At 41.7% G+C, this 15,349-nt stretch overlaps 1 protein-coding gene across 1 annotated transcript in view; it reads left to right on the top strand.

Annotated features, from left to right (window-relative positions):
• Nucleotides 1–369: 369 nt before the first annotated feature.
• The window catches only part of LOC139541157 (RING finger protein 11), a 35,858-nt gene continuing 20,878 nt past the window's right edge, over nt 370–15,349 (top strand). The window contains exon 1 of the mRNA XM_071345460.1: nt 370–914. Within this exon, the coding sequence (XP_071201561.1) occupies nt 792–914 (123 nt within the window). The 5' untranslated portion in view covers nt 370–791. The remainder of the gene's footprint in view (nt 915–15,349) is intronic.

Here is a 15,349-nt window from a genome sequence, read left to right as displayed (position 1 = left end):
CAACTACGACGTGCTGTAAGGCACATTCAACTAAACTGTATCCCCTCCTTCAATAAAACACAGAAATTACAAATATATTGCACATTTAACATAGTAGGTATAGGCATTTTATACCACAGTAACTGCTACTGGAATAACGTGTCCTTGTGACTACGCACTACTACTAGTGTACATGCAGACGCAGTTATGTAGAAAACTGCCAACATACAACTATCTGTACTTAGCTACACATACTTGCTTGTTACATTGTAATTCATGTTAAATGTTACCAAATATAATTTTGTATCATGTTTTTAACAACGGTCTGATTGGTGAGATGGTGGAAAGCTTCCTTAATACAGATCGCTGTTGATTGGTCCGTGCATTAAGGGGCGGGGTGTTTCATGTTGCTACGTTCGTTACCTTCCCAGCGTTTGACGGGGCTGGAAAGTCCCTTTCAAATGGTCTTCAGTCTGTAAATGAGAATACGTTTTTAGAGCATTAATAACTATTATGTGTTTAGCATTATTACGTTCAACCTACACATAGGCGTTGTGAGAGTTCTAGCTAGCAAACAACCGCTATATCACTTCAGTTTGAGGGTGTACATTGGCTTGGTGGCCAGCCAGGCTCTTTGTGTGGGGATGTTTTGTTTTTGTTGAGCATCACAGCTCTCGTGGCTTGTTAGATAATTTGCAATGTGTTGAAGGCCATAAGATTGATAGCATACGGTGCGAATTTTGACTGAAAGGTTAGAGAAAGTGGCCTGTGGACGTTGCAAAGCAAGATATAAGGAGTTTGACGTCGAGGAGATGGGGAATTGTCTAAAATCTCCAACCTCGGATGATATTTCCTTGCTTCATGATTCACAATCGGATAGAGCTAGTTATGGTGATGGGGCAGATCCAGATCAGGAACCACCGCCACCATACCAGGTAGGTCATTAGCTAATAGCTATACAGTATTTAAATAAATTCAGGTGTTTTTCAAGGTTTGACATGCGAAGGAACTTCACAATTTGGTGCTGCCTTGATGTGGCGATGGCAGCTGGCTAACCGAAGTAAAAACAAACTGCACTCAAGCTTGCCAGCCAGTTATGATTTTCAGATGTTCATGTAAACAGTAATAACCAGCTGACTCTGGGAGATATGGCAGGTATACACACACATCCTTACATTGTTTATCAATGCTGCACACAACCATCAACTAGCTGTCCTTTTACATTATCATCTTGTTCTATTTCTACAAGGATTTAGGGTGTAATGACACGTTTACTATTGCTGCAGTCTTTAGTTTTATCAGACCATCATGTCTTCCTTCATTACATATCATCACAGAACACTGACCCAAGCGACTCATGAGATGCAAATTATCTAGCAATGCATTTTATGAGAACAGCCTAGTAGTCACACACTACAGCAAAAAGAGCCTGGAGATGCGATTCATACTCCTCGAATGAAGTGTATGGCCTGAAGTGTTGAGGGAGAGACGAGGCAAAAGCTGTCTGTTTTTTTAAGCTCAAGCGAGAATCCAAAAATATACTTGATATAGGCCTAGACCAAAGACTACAGAAGTGCCCACCTTTGCTTTTAGCTCAACAAAGAAAGATAACTTCAAAAGTAGAATGATCTTCAGAACCTGTAAGCTCCCTGATACAGGCAATGTCAAAAGCCTAAATTGGAGAACACAGATTGAACTCTTATGCTGATGAGAAAACAGCAATCTTTGTGCTCCCTAATTCTTTTATGACCAGGTTGTTGCAGGTCATTGTCATTATAATAATCCAAATATGGATTCCTTTTCTGTAAATCGGTCATGTTACGTAAAGACTTTTTAGCTAGGAAGGAAAGAGTGTCACCAGGTTAATTCCCTATCTCAAATGTGAAGATAAGCATGTTATACACAGATCTTGATAACTGGAGTCCCCCTGCCTGAACCCTTCCAGTAAAGGTCTCCAATGGCCATGGCTGACACGGGTGTCAGCTTCCACAACTCCCAGAGCTTTGGCCACCTACTCTACTCTTTCACCATAGTCTCCGGGTCTCATGTGACACCAGAATTATCCATTAATTAGTTTGAGCCTACTTACCAAAGTAGTACAATACTGTAAGACGCGTTCAAGAGAACATGAAGTCTGATCATACACATAGCTTGCATGATGACGCATACCTAACTAACTTCGAAAAGTAATTTTCCTTATAACTTATTTTCTACTAATCTACATTTAGAATATGTCTTTGTTCTTAAAAAATTGACATTACAAACAATTTACCAACCGGTAGAACTAAAGTTGACTGCATATGTCAACATTATAAGGGAGTACAGAACAGAATAAGTCATTTTTATTTCACCAAAATGCAAAGACCTATAATACCCATGAGGCCATTTAAAAGGCAAGGGAAAACAGCTTCTCTTAAGTGGCTTCTGTCCAGATTATACCCCATAATACAAAAGAAAACAAACAAAAACATTTTACTCTCATTTGCACAGAAATGCAGATTCACACACCCCGGATACTGTGTTTTTCTGCTGAAAACCACTAGTCTCTCATTTTCTCAGAATTTCAGTGTTTACTTGAGTCCCTTGGGTCCAGGATCAGGAATTAATAAGAAGGGCTGGAATTCAACAGTCTGGAGCTGATTTTCCAGTAACAGACTGGATGGCAGGACGCGTTGTGCAATATCCTGGTTAAACAGCTGAGGCGCTTGTTGGATTTTTCAACAGTAACTGTCTTGTTTGAACCATAGCTTGAACAAAGGAAGGCCAGATATCTACTTTAGGACCCACATCATTTCCAATTTAGACGCTTGCCTTGGGCACTCGCCAAGCATTTTTGATTGCGCTTTCTTCTTTTAAACAGAGACCTGCCAATGCTTGGTATGTTTAGAGAGCCTTGGAGCTGCACGACTCTTGCCCATTTTCATGTCTATTATCATCAAACCTTCAGAGTAGAAAACTGGTAACATTCACAAATTATCCTAGGCTATGGTTAGACAAAAATGTAGATGTAAATGTAAGAAATCACTTGATATTAGACTAGGATTTTTTGTTGTTGTTGTTGTGGGAATAAATACCATTTGATTCCTTTACAGTTCTCAGCCCAGCGGTGAGGCTGTAAACACCAATAATGTTGATTTTCTTTTGTTTTTTTCCCTTTCTGGTAAATTATTTCTTAATAAACAAGACTGACACATCCTCCTTGATTACCAGCTCAAAAGAGATGTTTATTGGGGGATTGTGTTACTGTCATCACCCTCCACTGCGTGGTGATCTGAGGAAGAAGGCTCCCCTATTATTTGCAGTGCTACTCTGCAGTCTGTTGTGAGAGGAAGGGGTGTGTACAGAGCTAGTGGTAATTTGGATAGCAGCTGGCGAGAGTGCTGACTGACTGGGCCAGAGGAGATAACTGCCCGTCTGTGTGAGTGAAGGGGGGCACGGTGTGTAATATATATATATATATTTATTTTTATTTTTTATTTGACCTTTATTTAACTAGGCAAGCAAGTTAAGAACAAATTCTTATTTACAATGACGGTGTACCAAAAGGCAAAAGGCCTCATGCGGGGACGGGGGCCTGGGATTTTTTTTTTTAAATAATAAATACAATATAAATATAGGACAAAACACACATCACAACAAGAGACACAACACTACATAAAGAGAGACCTAAGACAACAACATAACAGCAAAACGTGACAACACAGCATGGTAGCAATACAACATGACAACAACATGGTAGCAACACAACATGGTAGCAGCACATAAACATGGTACAAACATTATTGGGCAAAGTCAACAGCACAAAGGTCAAGAAGGTAAAGACAACAATACATCATACAAAGCAGCCACAACTGTCAGTAAGAGTGTCCATGGTTGAGTGTTTGAATGAAGAGATTGAGATAAAACTGTCCAGTTTGAGTGTTTGTTGCAGCTCGTTCCAGTCGCTAGCTGCAGCGGACTGAAAAGAGGAGCCACCCAGGGATGTGTGTGCTTTGGAGACCTTTAACAGAATGTGACTGGCAGAACGGGTGTTGTATGTGGAGAATGAGGGTTGCAGTAGATATCTCAGATAGAGGGGAGTGAGGCCTAAGAGGATTTCATAAATAAGCATCAACCAGTGAGTCTTGCGACGGGTATACAGAGATGAACAGTTTACAGAAGAGTATAGAGTGCAGTGATGTATCCTATAAGGAGCATTGGTGGCAAATCTGATGGCCGAGTGGTAAAGAATATCTTGGTCCCATCACTGTAGCTACTGTCATCAAGTTTCCTGACATGACTAATCCGAGGGTCTATTTACCTCCTCACCCAATGACAGAGCTGAGGCCCTCTTTTATTGATCATATTCAGTCCAGCACAAAGGCCATTATCCTGTTTTATTGATCATATTCAGTCCAGCACAAAGGCCATTATCCTGTTTTATTGATCATATTCAGTCCAGCACAAAGGCCATTATCCTGTTTTATTGATCATATTCAGTCCAGCACATAGGCCATTATCCTGTTTTATTGATCATATTCAGTCCAGCACAAAGGCCATTATCCTGTTTTATTGATCATATTCAGTCCAGCACAATGGCCATTATCCTGTTTTAATGATCATATTCAGTCCAACACAAAGGCCATTATCCTGTTTTATTGATCATATTCAGTCCAGCACAAAGGGCATTATCCTGTTTTATTTAATATTTTCAGTCGAGCACAAAGGCCATTATCCTGTTTTATTGATCATATTCAGTCCAGCACAAAGGCAATTATCCTGTTGTCAGTGTTTTATGGTTTGACCTCATTGGATTGAAAACCTTGCAGACATTGAAAAAGCTGCCTGCCTGTCACAGCCAGGGCTGGAGGGCAGAGCATGATCTAAGACTTACCAGCAGCGTGTGCTGCCCTGGACTGAGAACTAACACTAAATCTCCCCTCAGAGGTGTCATGAGGCCTGGAGGAAAGAATTGGAGGCAAAAGGAGGAGAGAACCTGTATCACAGTCACTGCTCTGGTGAATGGAAGTCTGGTCAACGTTTTGCTTTGAGCCAGCAAGCTCAAGTTCGGGCTGTGAAGAGGGAAAGTTTTTACTTTGGAGGGGCGGTCTAATGAGCTGTGAGACCTACTGCTGGCGGGAGAGAAAGGTGAGCGAGTGAAAGCAGAGGGAAAAGAAAGCAATGAAAACAAAGCTTCGATTGGAATAGATGCTGACTTCACAATGTTTAAGACACTCGCCTTCACACTGCTGTACCAATAGTGAAAGGAAAATATGGGGATAATTTAAAATAATAATTCCTCACCAGTGAATTCCTCAGATGTGACCGACCTTTTTTGTGTGGAGCTGCTCTGGTACCTGGTTCACCTGCAGATCCTTGGTCTCCCACTCCCACAATGACCCAGATGTCTAGCCTCATTGGCCTGGCTGTGCTTGCATAGAAATGCTTGAGGATAGGAGATGCAAAAAGAGATCAGTATTACTGTATTCTTGTTTCCCTGTTGTACTGCGCTGTCTTGCACAGTGTGTCCTGTCTAACATTGTTGATTTGCAATAAAGTATCTTATTGTGTATAATGATACATGTTTATCCCAGGCTCTGGCAACTGGGACTAGTTTTCTTCTAGTGTAAATCACATTTTATGGTATGCTTCAAGAGAAACAACCCTCCTCAAATGATCCAGTACAAAGACAAAATATACTTATCATGCCTGTATTGTACATTCTTCAAGTATGAACACAATGACGGACATGTACCTTCGAAAAGACGTGAGTCAGACTGACTGTAATCTGAAGGCATTACAACATTGTGGCGTTCCCAAATTATATATTTAACTGTTACGTCAGAACTAACTGACAAAGGACAAACAAACAGGCCTTTGTCAGCCAGGCCAGCCTTGACCAACCAGTCGGCCAGCCAGTAGAGTGTGTTTACTGTTCCTGTTTGAGAGATCCCCAGGTCTCCTTACTGTACTACTGTATGTAGAACAACTCTGCACTGGTTCAGCCTGTTACTACTCTGACTGTCTCAGGCTCTGATTGGCTGTTAGATATACACTTGTTTGTTTAACCTTCCCCATTGAGATAACCAACTGTTTCCGCCTTCATACCCCCAGCTCCCGTAAGTGCTAGTGACTGAGGAGACATGTTGGGGGGCTTGAGTGGGGGTAACTTGGAGGGGGGCCTATGTAAACAAATGTTTCAGTGGCAACATTTGTTCATATTTGGTTTATGATGTGGCGTTTAGCTGTACTGATAGAATAATGGGTCATTTCTACCTTAAAAAGCACAAGAAAGAGGACCCACCATCTCAGATTGTTCTGAAATTGTTAATGTAGTTAGAAACGGGTTAGATTAGCATTCCTGCAACATTATTTTGTTGAAATATCATTTGAACTCTGAGAAATTAAGCTAATTGATTGCAAATTGGGTATTTTAAAATGATAGGATTCATATAATATTCAATAAATATAGTACATGTCATCCAATTTGGACCCAGAAAAATTTGAACATTGACAAAGATGCCAATCCCAAATCGACAACGATTGTACAGTTTCAGTTCACTATGTATGACAAGTAGTATGGAGCTGCGGCTCAGAGTATTATTTCTTCATCCTATGTAACGTATTCTCAGTGAATTTGGTGATTGGATTTTTTTCCCCTGTTCAGAGAAATTAGTTGTTGAAGGTTTATGTCCCATCCTACATCCTGATATTACCAGGTTCTGACCACTAGATGCTGTTTCTGCTATTAGATTATTTTATTTTAAGTCTCTCCCCCACCCAATGTTAAAGTGATATTTTTCATCAAAATTTTCAAAATGACATTGGTTTCCTTACCCTGTAAGCAATCTATGGACAAAAAAAAATCATGACAGCTGTGATGGAACAGGGAGTTTCGGAACAATTTTTATAATGCTGACAGATAATTTGTTCGTTCGACATGGTGGGATCTTTTTGTGGCGGTAAAATTAATTATGCGAGAAATAGCGGTGGGAAAGCCTTTATGCCCATATATTGATATAATATCCATCATATCAAAGTAAATTTGGAGTCACATGATATTGTTTGGGGTCCTCCCTCTGCGAATTGGGAAACCATGCAGTTTATTAGGCTACAGAGGAAATACAGTGCCTTGCAAAAGTATTCATTCCCCTTGGTGTTTTTCCAAAAAAAATTGCCTGTAATTTTTTTTGTAACCTGTAATATTAAATATATTTTGTGGACATACACAAAATAGTCCAAATTGGTGAAGTGAAATTTAATAAATTACTTGTTTAAAAAAAAAAAAAAAAAAGTTTGCGTGCATATGTATTCACCCCCTTTGCTATGAAGCCCCTAAATAAGATCTGGTGCAACCAATTACCTTCAGAAGTCACATAATTTATTAGATTGCACACAGGTGGACTTTATTTAAGTTCACATGATCTGTCATATGATCTCAGTATATATATACACCTGTTCTGAAAGGCCCCAGAGTCTGCAACACCACTAAGCAAGGGGCACCACCAAGCAAGCGGCACCATGAAGACCAAGAAGCTCTCCAAACAGGTCAGGGACAAAGTTCTGGAGAAGTACAGATCTGGGTTGGGTTATAAAAAGATCAGACACTTTGAACATCCCACAGATCACCATTTAAATCCATTATTAAAAAATGGAAAGAATATGGCACCACAACAAACCATGCCAAGAGAGGGCTGCCCACCAAAACTCACGGACCAGGCAAGGAGGGCATTAATCAGAGAGGCAACAAAGAGACCAAAGATAACCCTGAAGGAGTTGCAAAGCTCCACAGCGGAGATTGGAGTAGCTGTTCATAGGACCACTTTAAGCTGTACACTCCACAGAGCTGGGCTTTATGGAAGAGTGTCCAGAAAAAAGCCATTGCTTAAAGAAAAAAATATGCAAACGCGTTTGGTGTTCGCCAAACGTCATGTGGGAGACTCCCCAAACATATGGAAGAAGGTACTCTGGTCAGATGAGACTAAAATTGAGCTTTCGGGCCATCAAGGAAAACGCTATGTCTGGAGAAAACCCAACACCTTTCATCACCCCGAGAACACTATCCCCGCAGCATCATGCTGTGGGGATGTTTTTCATCGGCAGGGACTGGGAAACTGGACAGAATTGAAGGACTGATGGATGGCGCTAAATACAGAGAAATTCTAGAGGGAAACCTGTTTCAGTCTTCCAGAGATTTGAGACTGGGATGGAGGTTCACCTTCCAGCAGGACAATGACCCTAAGCATACTGCTAAAGCAACACTCGAGTGGTTTAAGGGGAAACATTTAAATGTCTTGGTATGGCCTAGTCAAAGCCCAGACCTCAATCCAATTATGAATCTGTGGTATGACTTAAAGATTGCTGTACACCAGCGGAACCAATCCAACTTGAAGGAGCTGGAGCAGTTTTGCCTTGAAGAATGGGCAAAAATCCCAGTAGCTAGATGTGCCAAGCTTATAGAGACATACCCCAAGAGACTTGCAGCTGTAATTGCCGCAAAAGGTGGCTCTACAAAGTATTGACTTTGGCGGAGTGAATAAATATGCACGCTCAAGTTTTCTGTTATTTTGTCTTATTTCTTGATTGTTTCACAATAAAAAATATTTAGCATCTTCAAAGTGGTAGGCATGTTGTGTAAATCAAATGATACAAACCCCCCAAAAACTATTTTAATTCCAGGTTGTAAGGCAACAAAATAGGAAAAATGCCAAGGGGGGTGAATACTTTCGTAAGCCACTGTAACTTTTGATGAACTTTACAGGGTGATGAAAGTCCACAGTGATCTTGATGCTCCTTTCCAATAAATATCTAACGTATTATTCTAGTGACATGATCGATGCTTGACTGCCTTTTGACAAATATAAATGTTTTGGCTCTTATCCATAATAATCTCATCATGTAGACTATCCTACCCGAACTGTATCTGCGAGCTGTTGGCTAGAGCACTCGTGGCAAGACCAGTAATCACATTTGCTATTTAACGATAGATAGAGTTGAAAATGCGATGGAAACACATTGAACTTTAGATTTTTATTCAGTACATGAAAACTTAAGCAAAAACAAAGTACATTTTGTTTGCACTACATCATCACAGTGATTTTTATCCACAACAAGTCAATTTGGTGGAAACACACCACTGGTGGGAAAATGTGCATATTTTTTTTGTTGTTGAATATTTTCATGAAAATACGTTGCCAATTGGATGGATACCTAATTAGTGTTAGAATTTTTTGGGATCCAACTCGGATGTTATATGCTGTATGAATACAATGTTACATTTGGTGTAATCTATTTGCATCTCCCGGGTGGCGCAGTGGTCTAGGGCACTCTGCGCCACCAGAGTCTCTGGGTTCGCGCCCAGGCTCTGTCGCAGCCGGCCGCAACCGGGAGATCCGTCGGGCGTCGCACAATTGGCATAGAGTCGTCCGGGTTAGGGAGGGTTTGGCCGGTAGGGAGGGTTTGGCCGGTAGGGATATCCTTGTCTCAGTATGTAAAAAAAAAAATATATATAAAATAAAAAAGTAATAAAATCTATGCACTCTACTGTAAGTCGCTCTGGATAAGAGCGTCTGCTCTTGGCCGGTAGGGATATCCTTGTCTCAGTATGTAAAAATGTAATAAAATGTATGCACTCTACTGTAAGTCGCTCTGGATAAGAGCGTCTGCTAAATGACTAAAAATGTAAAAAAATGTAAAAAATGCTTAATTTCTCAGTTCAATTTACATTTCAACAAAATAATGTTGCAGGAATGCTTATCTGTTTTTAACTACAGAAACGAATTCAGAACGATCTGAGATGGGGGATGTCATGGCTTGCTGAAATGATATGGAACGACCCTAATGTGATATGACTAACCTGACAGTTACAGGCTTTCCTGTGAGAAAATGTAACACAACATCCATTGATGTTCAGGTTTTTCCTCCCCTGTTGTGTCGTTATACACTACAAGGGTTAACACTATAGGGTTTGCAGGTTAAACGAATGACTTGGTTGCTCTGAGGAGCGCCAGACTGACGGCTAAGATTTCACAGCGAGGGCTACAGTTTCTTCTATTGTTTTCAGAGGGAATAATGCAAAGTCATGCTGCCTATTGTAGAAGGCCTTGTTTTGTTTATTCCTCAGGAAACCGCTGAAGATTTTTGTTGTGAAATCAGCATCTAACTCTTTGCATCACTGATGACATTGCTGTTTGAAAACAGGCTGAAGAGAAATCTGTGTCATCAGACATTCTCTATCACTGCTGCCCATATCAACAGAGACTTGGATGTGCCTGTAGCCTCCACACAGACACAGGCCAGTGGCCACAGGGACACTGCCACTCCCTCAGTGGCTTCCTTCAGGGAAGCCCCCGTGTGTGTGTGTGTGTGTGTGTGTGTGTGTGTGTGTGTGTGTGTGTGTGTGTGTGTGTGTGTGTGTGTGTGTGTGTGTGTGTGTGTGTGTGTGTGTGTGTGTGTGTGTGTGTGTGTGTGTGTGTGTGTGTGTGTGTGTGTGTGTGTGTGTGTGTGTGTGTGTGTGTGTGTGTGTTGCTGTGTGTGTCCAGGCTCTCAGACGGGGCTCAGGAGTTCAGGCAGCCAGCAGAGCCTTCCATTGTTTGTTCCCTGAAGGAAGCCACTGAGGTAGTGGCAGTTGCTACTGGCCTCTCTCTGTCTGTGTGGAGATTACAGGCACGGGGCCTGGAATTCCTACTGCAGGCTGAGAGGGTGCATCTGTATGCCTGTTTGTCTGAGTTGAGCAGTGGGGGAGTGGATGGTAGAAGAGAAATAGACCCACGCCCTCTCTGTCTCGCTCGCTCTGTCTGTCTCGCTCGCTCTCTCTGTCTGTCTCGCTCGCGCTCTCTGTCTCGCTCGCTCTCTCTGTCTCGCTCGCTCTCTCAGTCTCGCTCGCTTTCTCTGTCTGTCTCGCTCTCTCCGTCTCGCTTGCTCTCTCGGTCTCGCACATCGTTACAACAGTGTTGTACGATGTGCAAATGGTTAAAGTACAAAAGGGAAAATAAATAAACATAAATATGGGTTGTATTTACGATGGTGTTTGTTCTTCACTGGTTGCCCTTTTCTTGTGGCAACAGGTCACAAATCTTGCTGCTGTGATGGCACACTGTGGTATTTCACCCAGTAGATGTGGGAGTTTCTCTCTCGCTCTCTCTGTCTCGCTCTCTCTGTCTCGCTCTCTCTGTCTCGCTCTCTCTGTCTCGCTTTCTATGTCTCGCTTTCTATGTCTCACTCTCTCTCGCTCTGTCTCTCTCTCACTCTCTTTCGCTCTTTCTCTCGCTCTCTCGTTCTCTCTCTCTCTCGCTCACTCTCTTGCTCTCTGTCTCTCTCTCTGTCTCTCTCGCTCGCTCTCTTGCTCTCTGTCTCTCTCTCTGTCTCTCTCTCTGTATCTGTATCTCGTATCTCCAGTGAGTCTGTGGGGGAAGGCTGGCAGCCAGTATTGTCTGCTGAGTCCCTGGCTGCCCAGAGCTTGGCAGTGCACATAGGGCTGCTCTGTGGCTCAGCTCTAGCTTTCGCTCTCCCTCTCTATATGGCCTCCCTGTCTGTCTATCTGCTCCCCTCTTCACATGTGCTATCCTTAGAGTTACCAGTGTTCAGCCTATATTCATTTAGCAGCGGCGGGCTGCTTAAAAATTCAGGATGGTAAAACGTTTTCTGTGTAAACAAATGACTAAAACCAGATATAATGTATGCAGAAAAGATAATGTATCTATGTAATTATAGTCTTTGAGAACTAACAATCACCAAAATATAAATAGTCAGGGACACAAGATATACAAGATACTTTGCTGAAGAGAATCTTAAATTCCCAAAATGTCATGGCATGGGCCCCCATTAATTTTGTTATGTTTGAGTCACTCAGATAGCATAAGAACAAAATAAAATAACATTTTATTGGTCACGTACACATACTGTATTTAACAGATGTTATTGCAGGTGTAGCGAAATGCTTGTGTTCCTAGCTCCAACAGTGCAGTAATATCTAACAATACACACATCTAAAAGTAAAATAATGGAATTAAGATATATAGAAATATTAGAACGAGGTGTGTGTGTGTGTATGGGATGTATAGACATTATGGACAGTATGTGGATATAATATGTAGTATATCTGAAGAATACGTAGGATAGAATAGTGTCTGTGCAGCAATGGTTAAATAGGATGGCCTTGAATAGAATACAGTATATACATATGAAATGTGTAAAACAGTATGAAAACATTATTAAAGTGAACAGTGATTCTATGTACATAGGGCAGCAGCCTCTAAGGTGCAGGGTTGAGTAACCTGGTGGTACCCCAGCTGGTGACAGTGACTAAGTTCAGGGCAGGGTACTGGGTGGAGTCCGGCAGTCTGATGGCCTTGAAGATTGAAGCTGTTTTTCAGTCTCTCGGTCCCAGCTTTGATGCACCTGTACTGACCTCGCTTTCTGGAAGATAGCGGGGTGAACAGGCTGTGGCTCGGGTGGCTGAGGTCCTTGATGATTTTCTTGGCCTTCCTGTGACACCAGGTGCTGTAAATGTCCTGGAGGTCAGGCAGTGTGCCCCCGGTGATGTGTTTATTTTCCTGGCACCACTCCGCCATGGCCCTCACCTCCTCCCTGTAGGCTCATCGTTGTTGATAATCAGGCCTTTCACTGAACATTAGTAAGTAGTATGCTCTGAAGTGGTAGATGGTGTGCACGCCTCCTGAGTCAGACTAAAAGTCCACTCCGAATACTACTTCTCCGCCGGTGGCGTCTTGGAGCAGCCTCTGGGATAAGTTAAATCACCTTGGAGGGTACTAACAAAGGATCCAATTCAGGAAAGTCATATTTCTAATCAAAATGCTGGTTAGTTACCACCGCTCTGATTTCCAAAAGTTATTTCCGGCTGTATGTAATAACGCAAAAAAACGTTCTGGGCTAATAATGTGAGAAATTACCAAAAAAATATATATTACAAAAGTGACTTAGTAGCTACAAACAGAGCGGCCATGTCTATCAGCGCCATCTTTAATTCTACACTGCATAAGCCAAGGCAAAATGTGTAGAATTGCAGGAAATTAGCTTTAAAACATTGCCATTATTGGGCACGGGAGGGTGATGCGTTTTTTCCCAGGTTTACATTCGCCCTTTTGCTGGTTTGACTATATATTTTCTTCCATCCAATTTCCTCATCTCCTAGCATGCGCCTCCACTATATCAAGGTGTTTTGGTACTTGCCTTATGCACTACGCTTTAACGTGCGCTAACTATACCACAGGTCAATATGGTCTACAGTCTGTCTTAGTGATGCACCGATATGACATTTTTAGCCGATACCGATATCCGATATTTTCCTTGCCAAAAAACCCCCGATACGATACCGATAACCTTTTCTTTTTTTATGGTGGCCTTTTAAGCATTCTAGTACAGTTAAATAGTTAACACACATGGACGCAGCGGTCTAAGGCACTGCATCTCAGTGCAAGAGGCGTCACTACAGTCCCTGGTTCGAATCCAGGCTGTATCGCATCCGGCTGTGATTGGGAGTCCCATAGGGCGGCGCACAATTGGCCCAGCGTCGTCCGGGCCATCATTGTAAATAGGAATTTGTTCTTAACTGACTTGCCTAGTTAAATAAAGGTTTCACACACACCACACTGACCAAAAAGTTATTTTGTTGGCATTTACATACATTTACATATCCCCATTACCAGTAAAACATAATGAAAACCTATTTCTTTCACTTACTTGCTGTGCTGTTTCATTGTTTATTTGTTCAGTCGTTTCATTCTCAACCAGGATTTCTATGGAACGCAGTTTGGATCTTTGCGTGTCATAAAAGATACACGTCAAATAACACTATTTGACATGTTAAATAACACTATTTGACCAATCAGGACCTGAATATGACTGCATGTTACATAATAATTGAACGAGTTGATAATTTTTTTATGTAGTTCTTACACATTGATTACACTATCACTCGGATTTCATATGTCACAACGATTCATTGATACGTATGCTATGATGCTGGTAAAGCTGTCTCACGCACCTACAGTGCTGGTCATAAAAAAAAGCTAGCTAGCTCATGGATGCAAACAATGTTCTTCCCCCAAAACAGAGCAAAACGACATAATCTGTTTCAGTAGCTATAATTAGCTAACTAACTATATAGCTAGGTGTACTCATCTAAAATAACCCTAATTTATAAGACAGTTCTTATTTGATTAATGGTGGTCGGACCCATCTATGTGAAGCTTGCCAAAATAAGGATTAGCCACAATAGTGGACTTTGCGGTTAGCTTTCAAAATAAAAGTATGGCATATTTCTACTATTTGTATTCATTTGCATCACTGTCAATGACATATTTTATTTTGAAGGCAAACCGCAAATTCCACTATTGTGCCTAGTTCTTATTGCGGCAAGCTTCATAACACATAACCCGGTCCGGTAAAGCCTCACTAGCCAGATGAAGCTAGCTGGCTGCTTATAACATTAGCTTTGGACAACAGGGTTAAGTAGCTTGCTAGCTATTTATTTTCATGAACTGAAGTTCAATTTCAATAGGCAACCTAGCTAATACTTACTCAAAATGATTCCTAAATCATTGCTAAGAATAATGAAAATGGCTGCAGATTCTACTGGTCATTGTTTTCAGGCTGGTTGTATTGGTGCTAGCTAGGTACCAAGCTAAAGCTAGCTACCCCAGAAGTTGCAGTCGAACAAATGATGCTTTATTACCAACGCGGTATTCTAAAAACACATAGTTCGTGGCCGGTGTTTGCTTGTTTGCAGACTTTTTTGTACAGCTTTGACAGTGCTAGTGTATCTTTTTTGACATGCAAAATCCCAAACAACGTTCCATAGTAAATTTAGGGGGAAAAAAGAAACATCCTCTCACTGTCAACTGCGTTTATTTTTAGCAAACTTAACATGTGTAAATGTTTGCATGAACATAACAAGATTCAACAACTGGGACATAAAATGAACAAGTTCCACAGACATGTGACTAACAGAAATGGAATAATGTGTCCCTGAACAAAGGGGGGTCAAAATCAAAAGTAACAGTCAGTATCTGGTGTGGCCACCAGCTGCATTAAGTACTGCAGTGCATCTCCTCCTCATGGACTGCACCAGATTTGCCAGTTCTTGCTGTGAGATGTTACCCCACTCTTCCACCAAGGCACTTGCTAGTTCGCGGACATTTCTGGGGGGAATGGCCCTAGCCCTCACCCTCCGATCCAGCAGGTCCCAGACGTGCTCAATGGGATTGAGATCCGGGCTCTTCGCTGGCCATGGCAGAACACTGACATTCGTGTCTTGCAGGAAATCACGTACAGAACGAGCAGTATGGCTGGTGACATTATCAGCTGGAGGGTCATGTCAGGATGAGCCTGCAGGAAGGGTACCACATGAGGGAGGAGGATGTTTTCCCTG

Source organism: Salvelinus alpinus, chromosome 16 (genome assembly GCF_045679555.1).
Source record: "Salvelinus alpinus chromosome 16, SLU_Salpinus.1, whole genome shotgun sequence".
NCBI classification, from domain to species: Eukaryota; Metazoa; Chordata; class Actinopteri; order Salmoniformes; family Salmonidae; genus Salvelinus; species Salvelinus alpinus.
The sequence above is the reverse complement of the archived record's forward strand: the minus strand, read 5'-3'. Positions and strand labels throughout refer to the sequence as shown.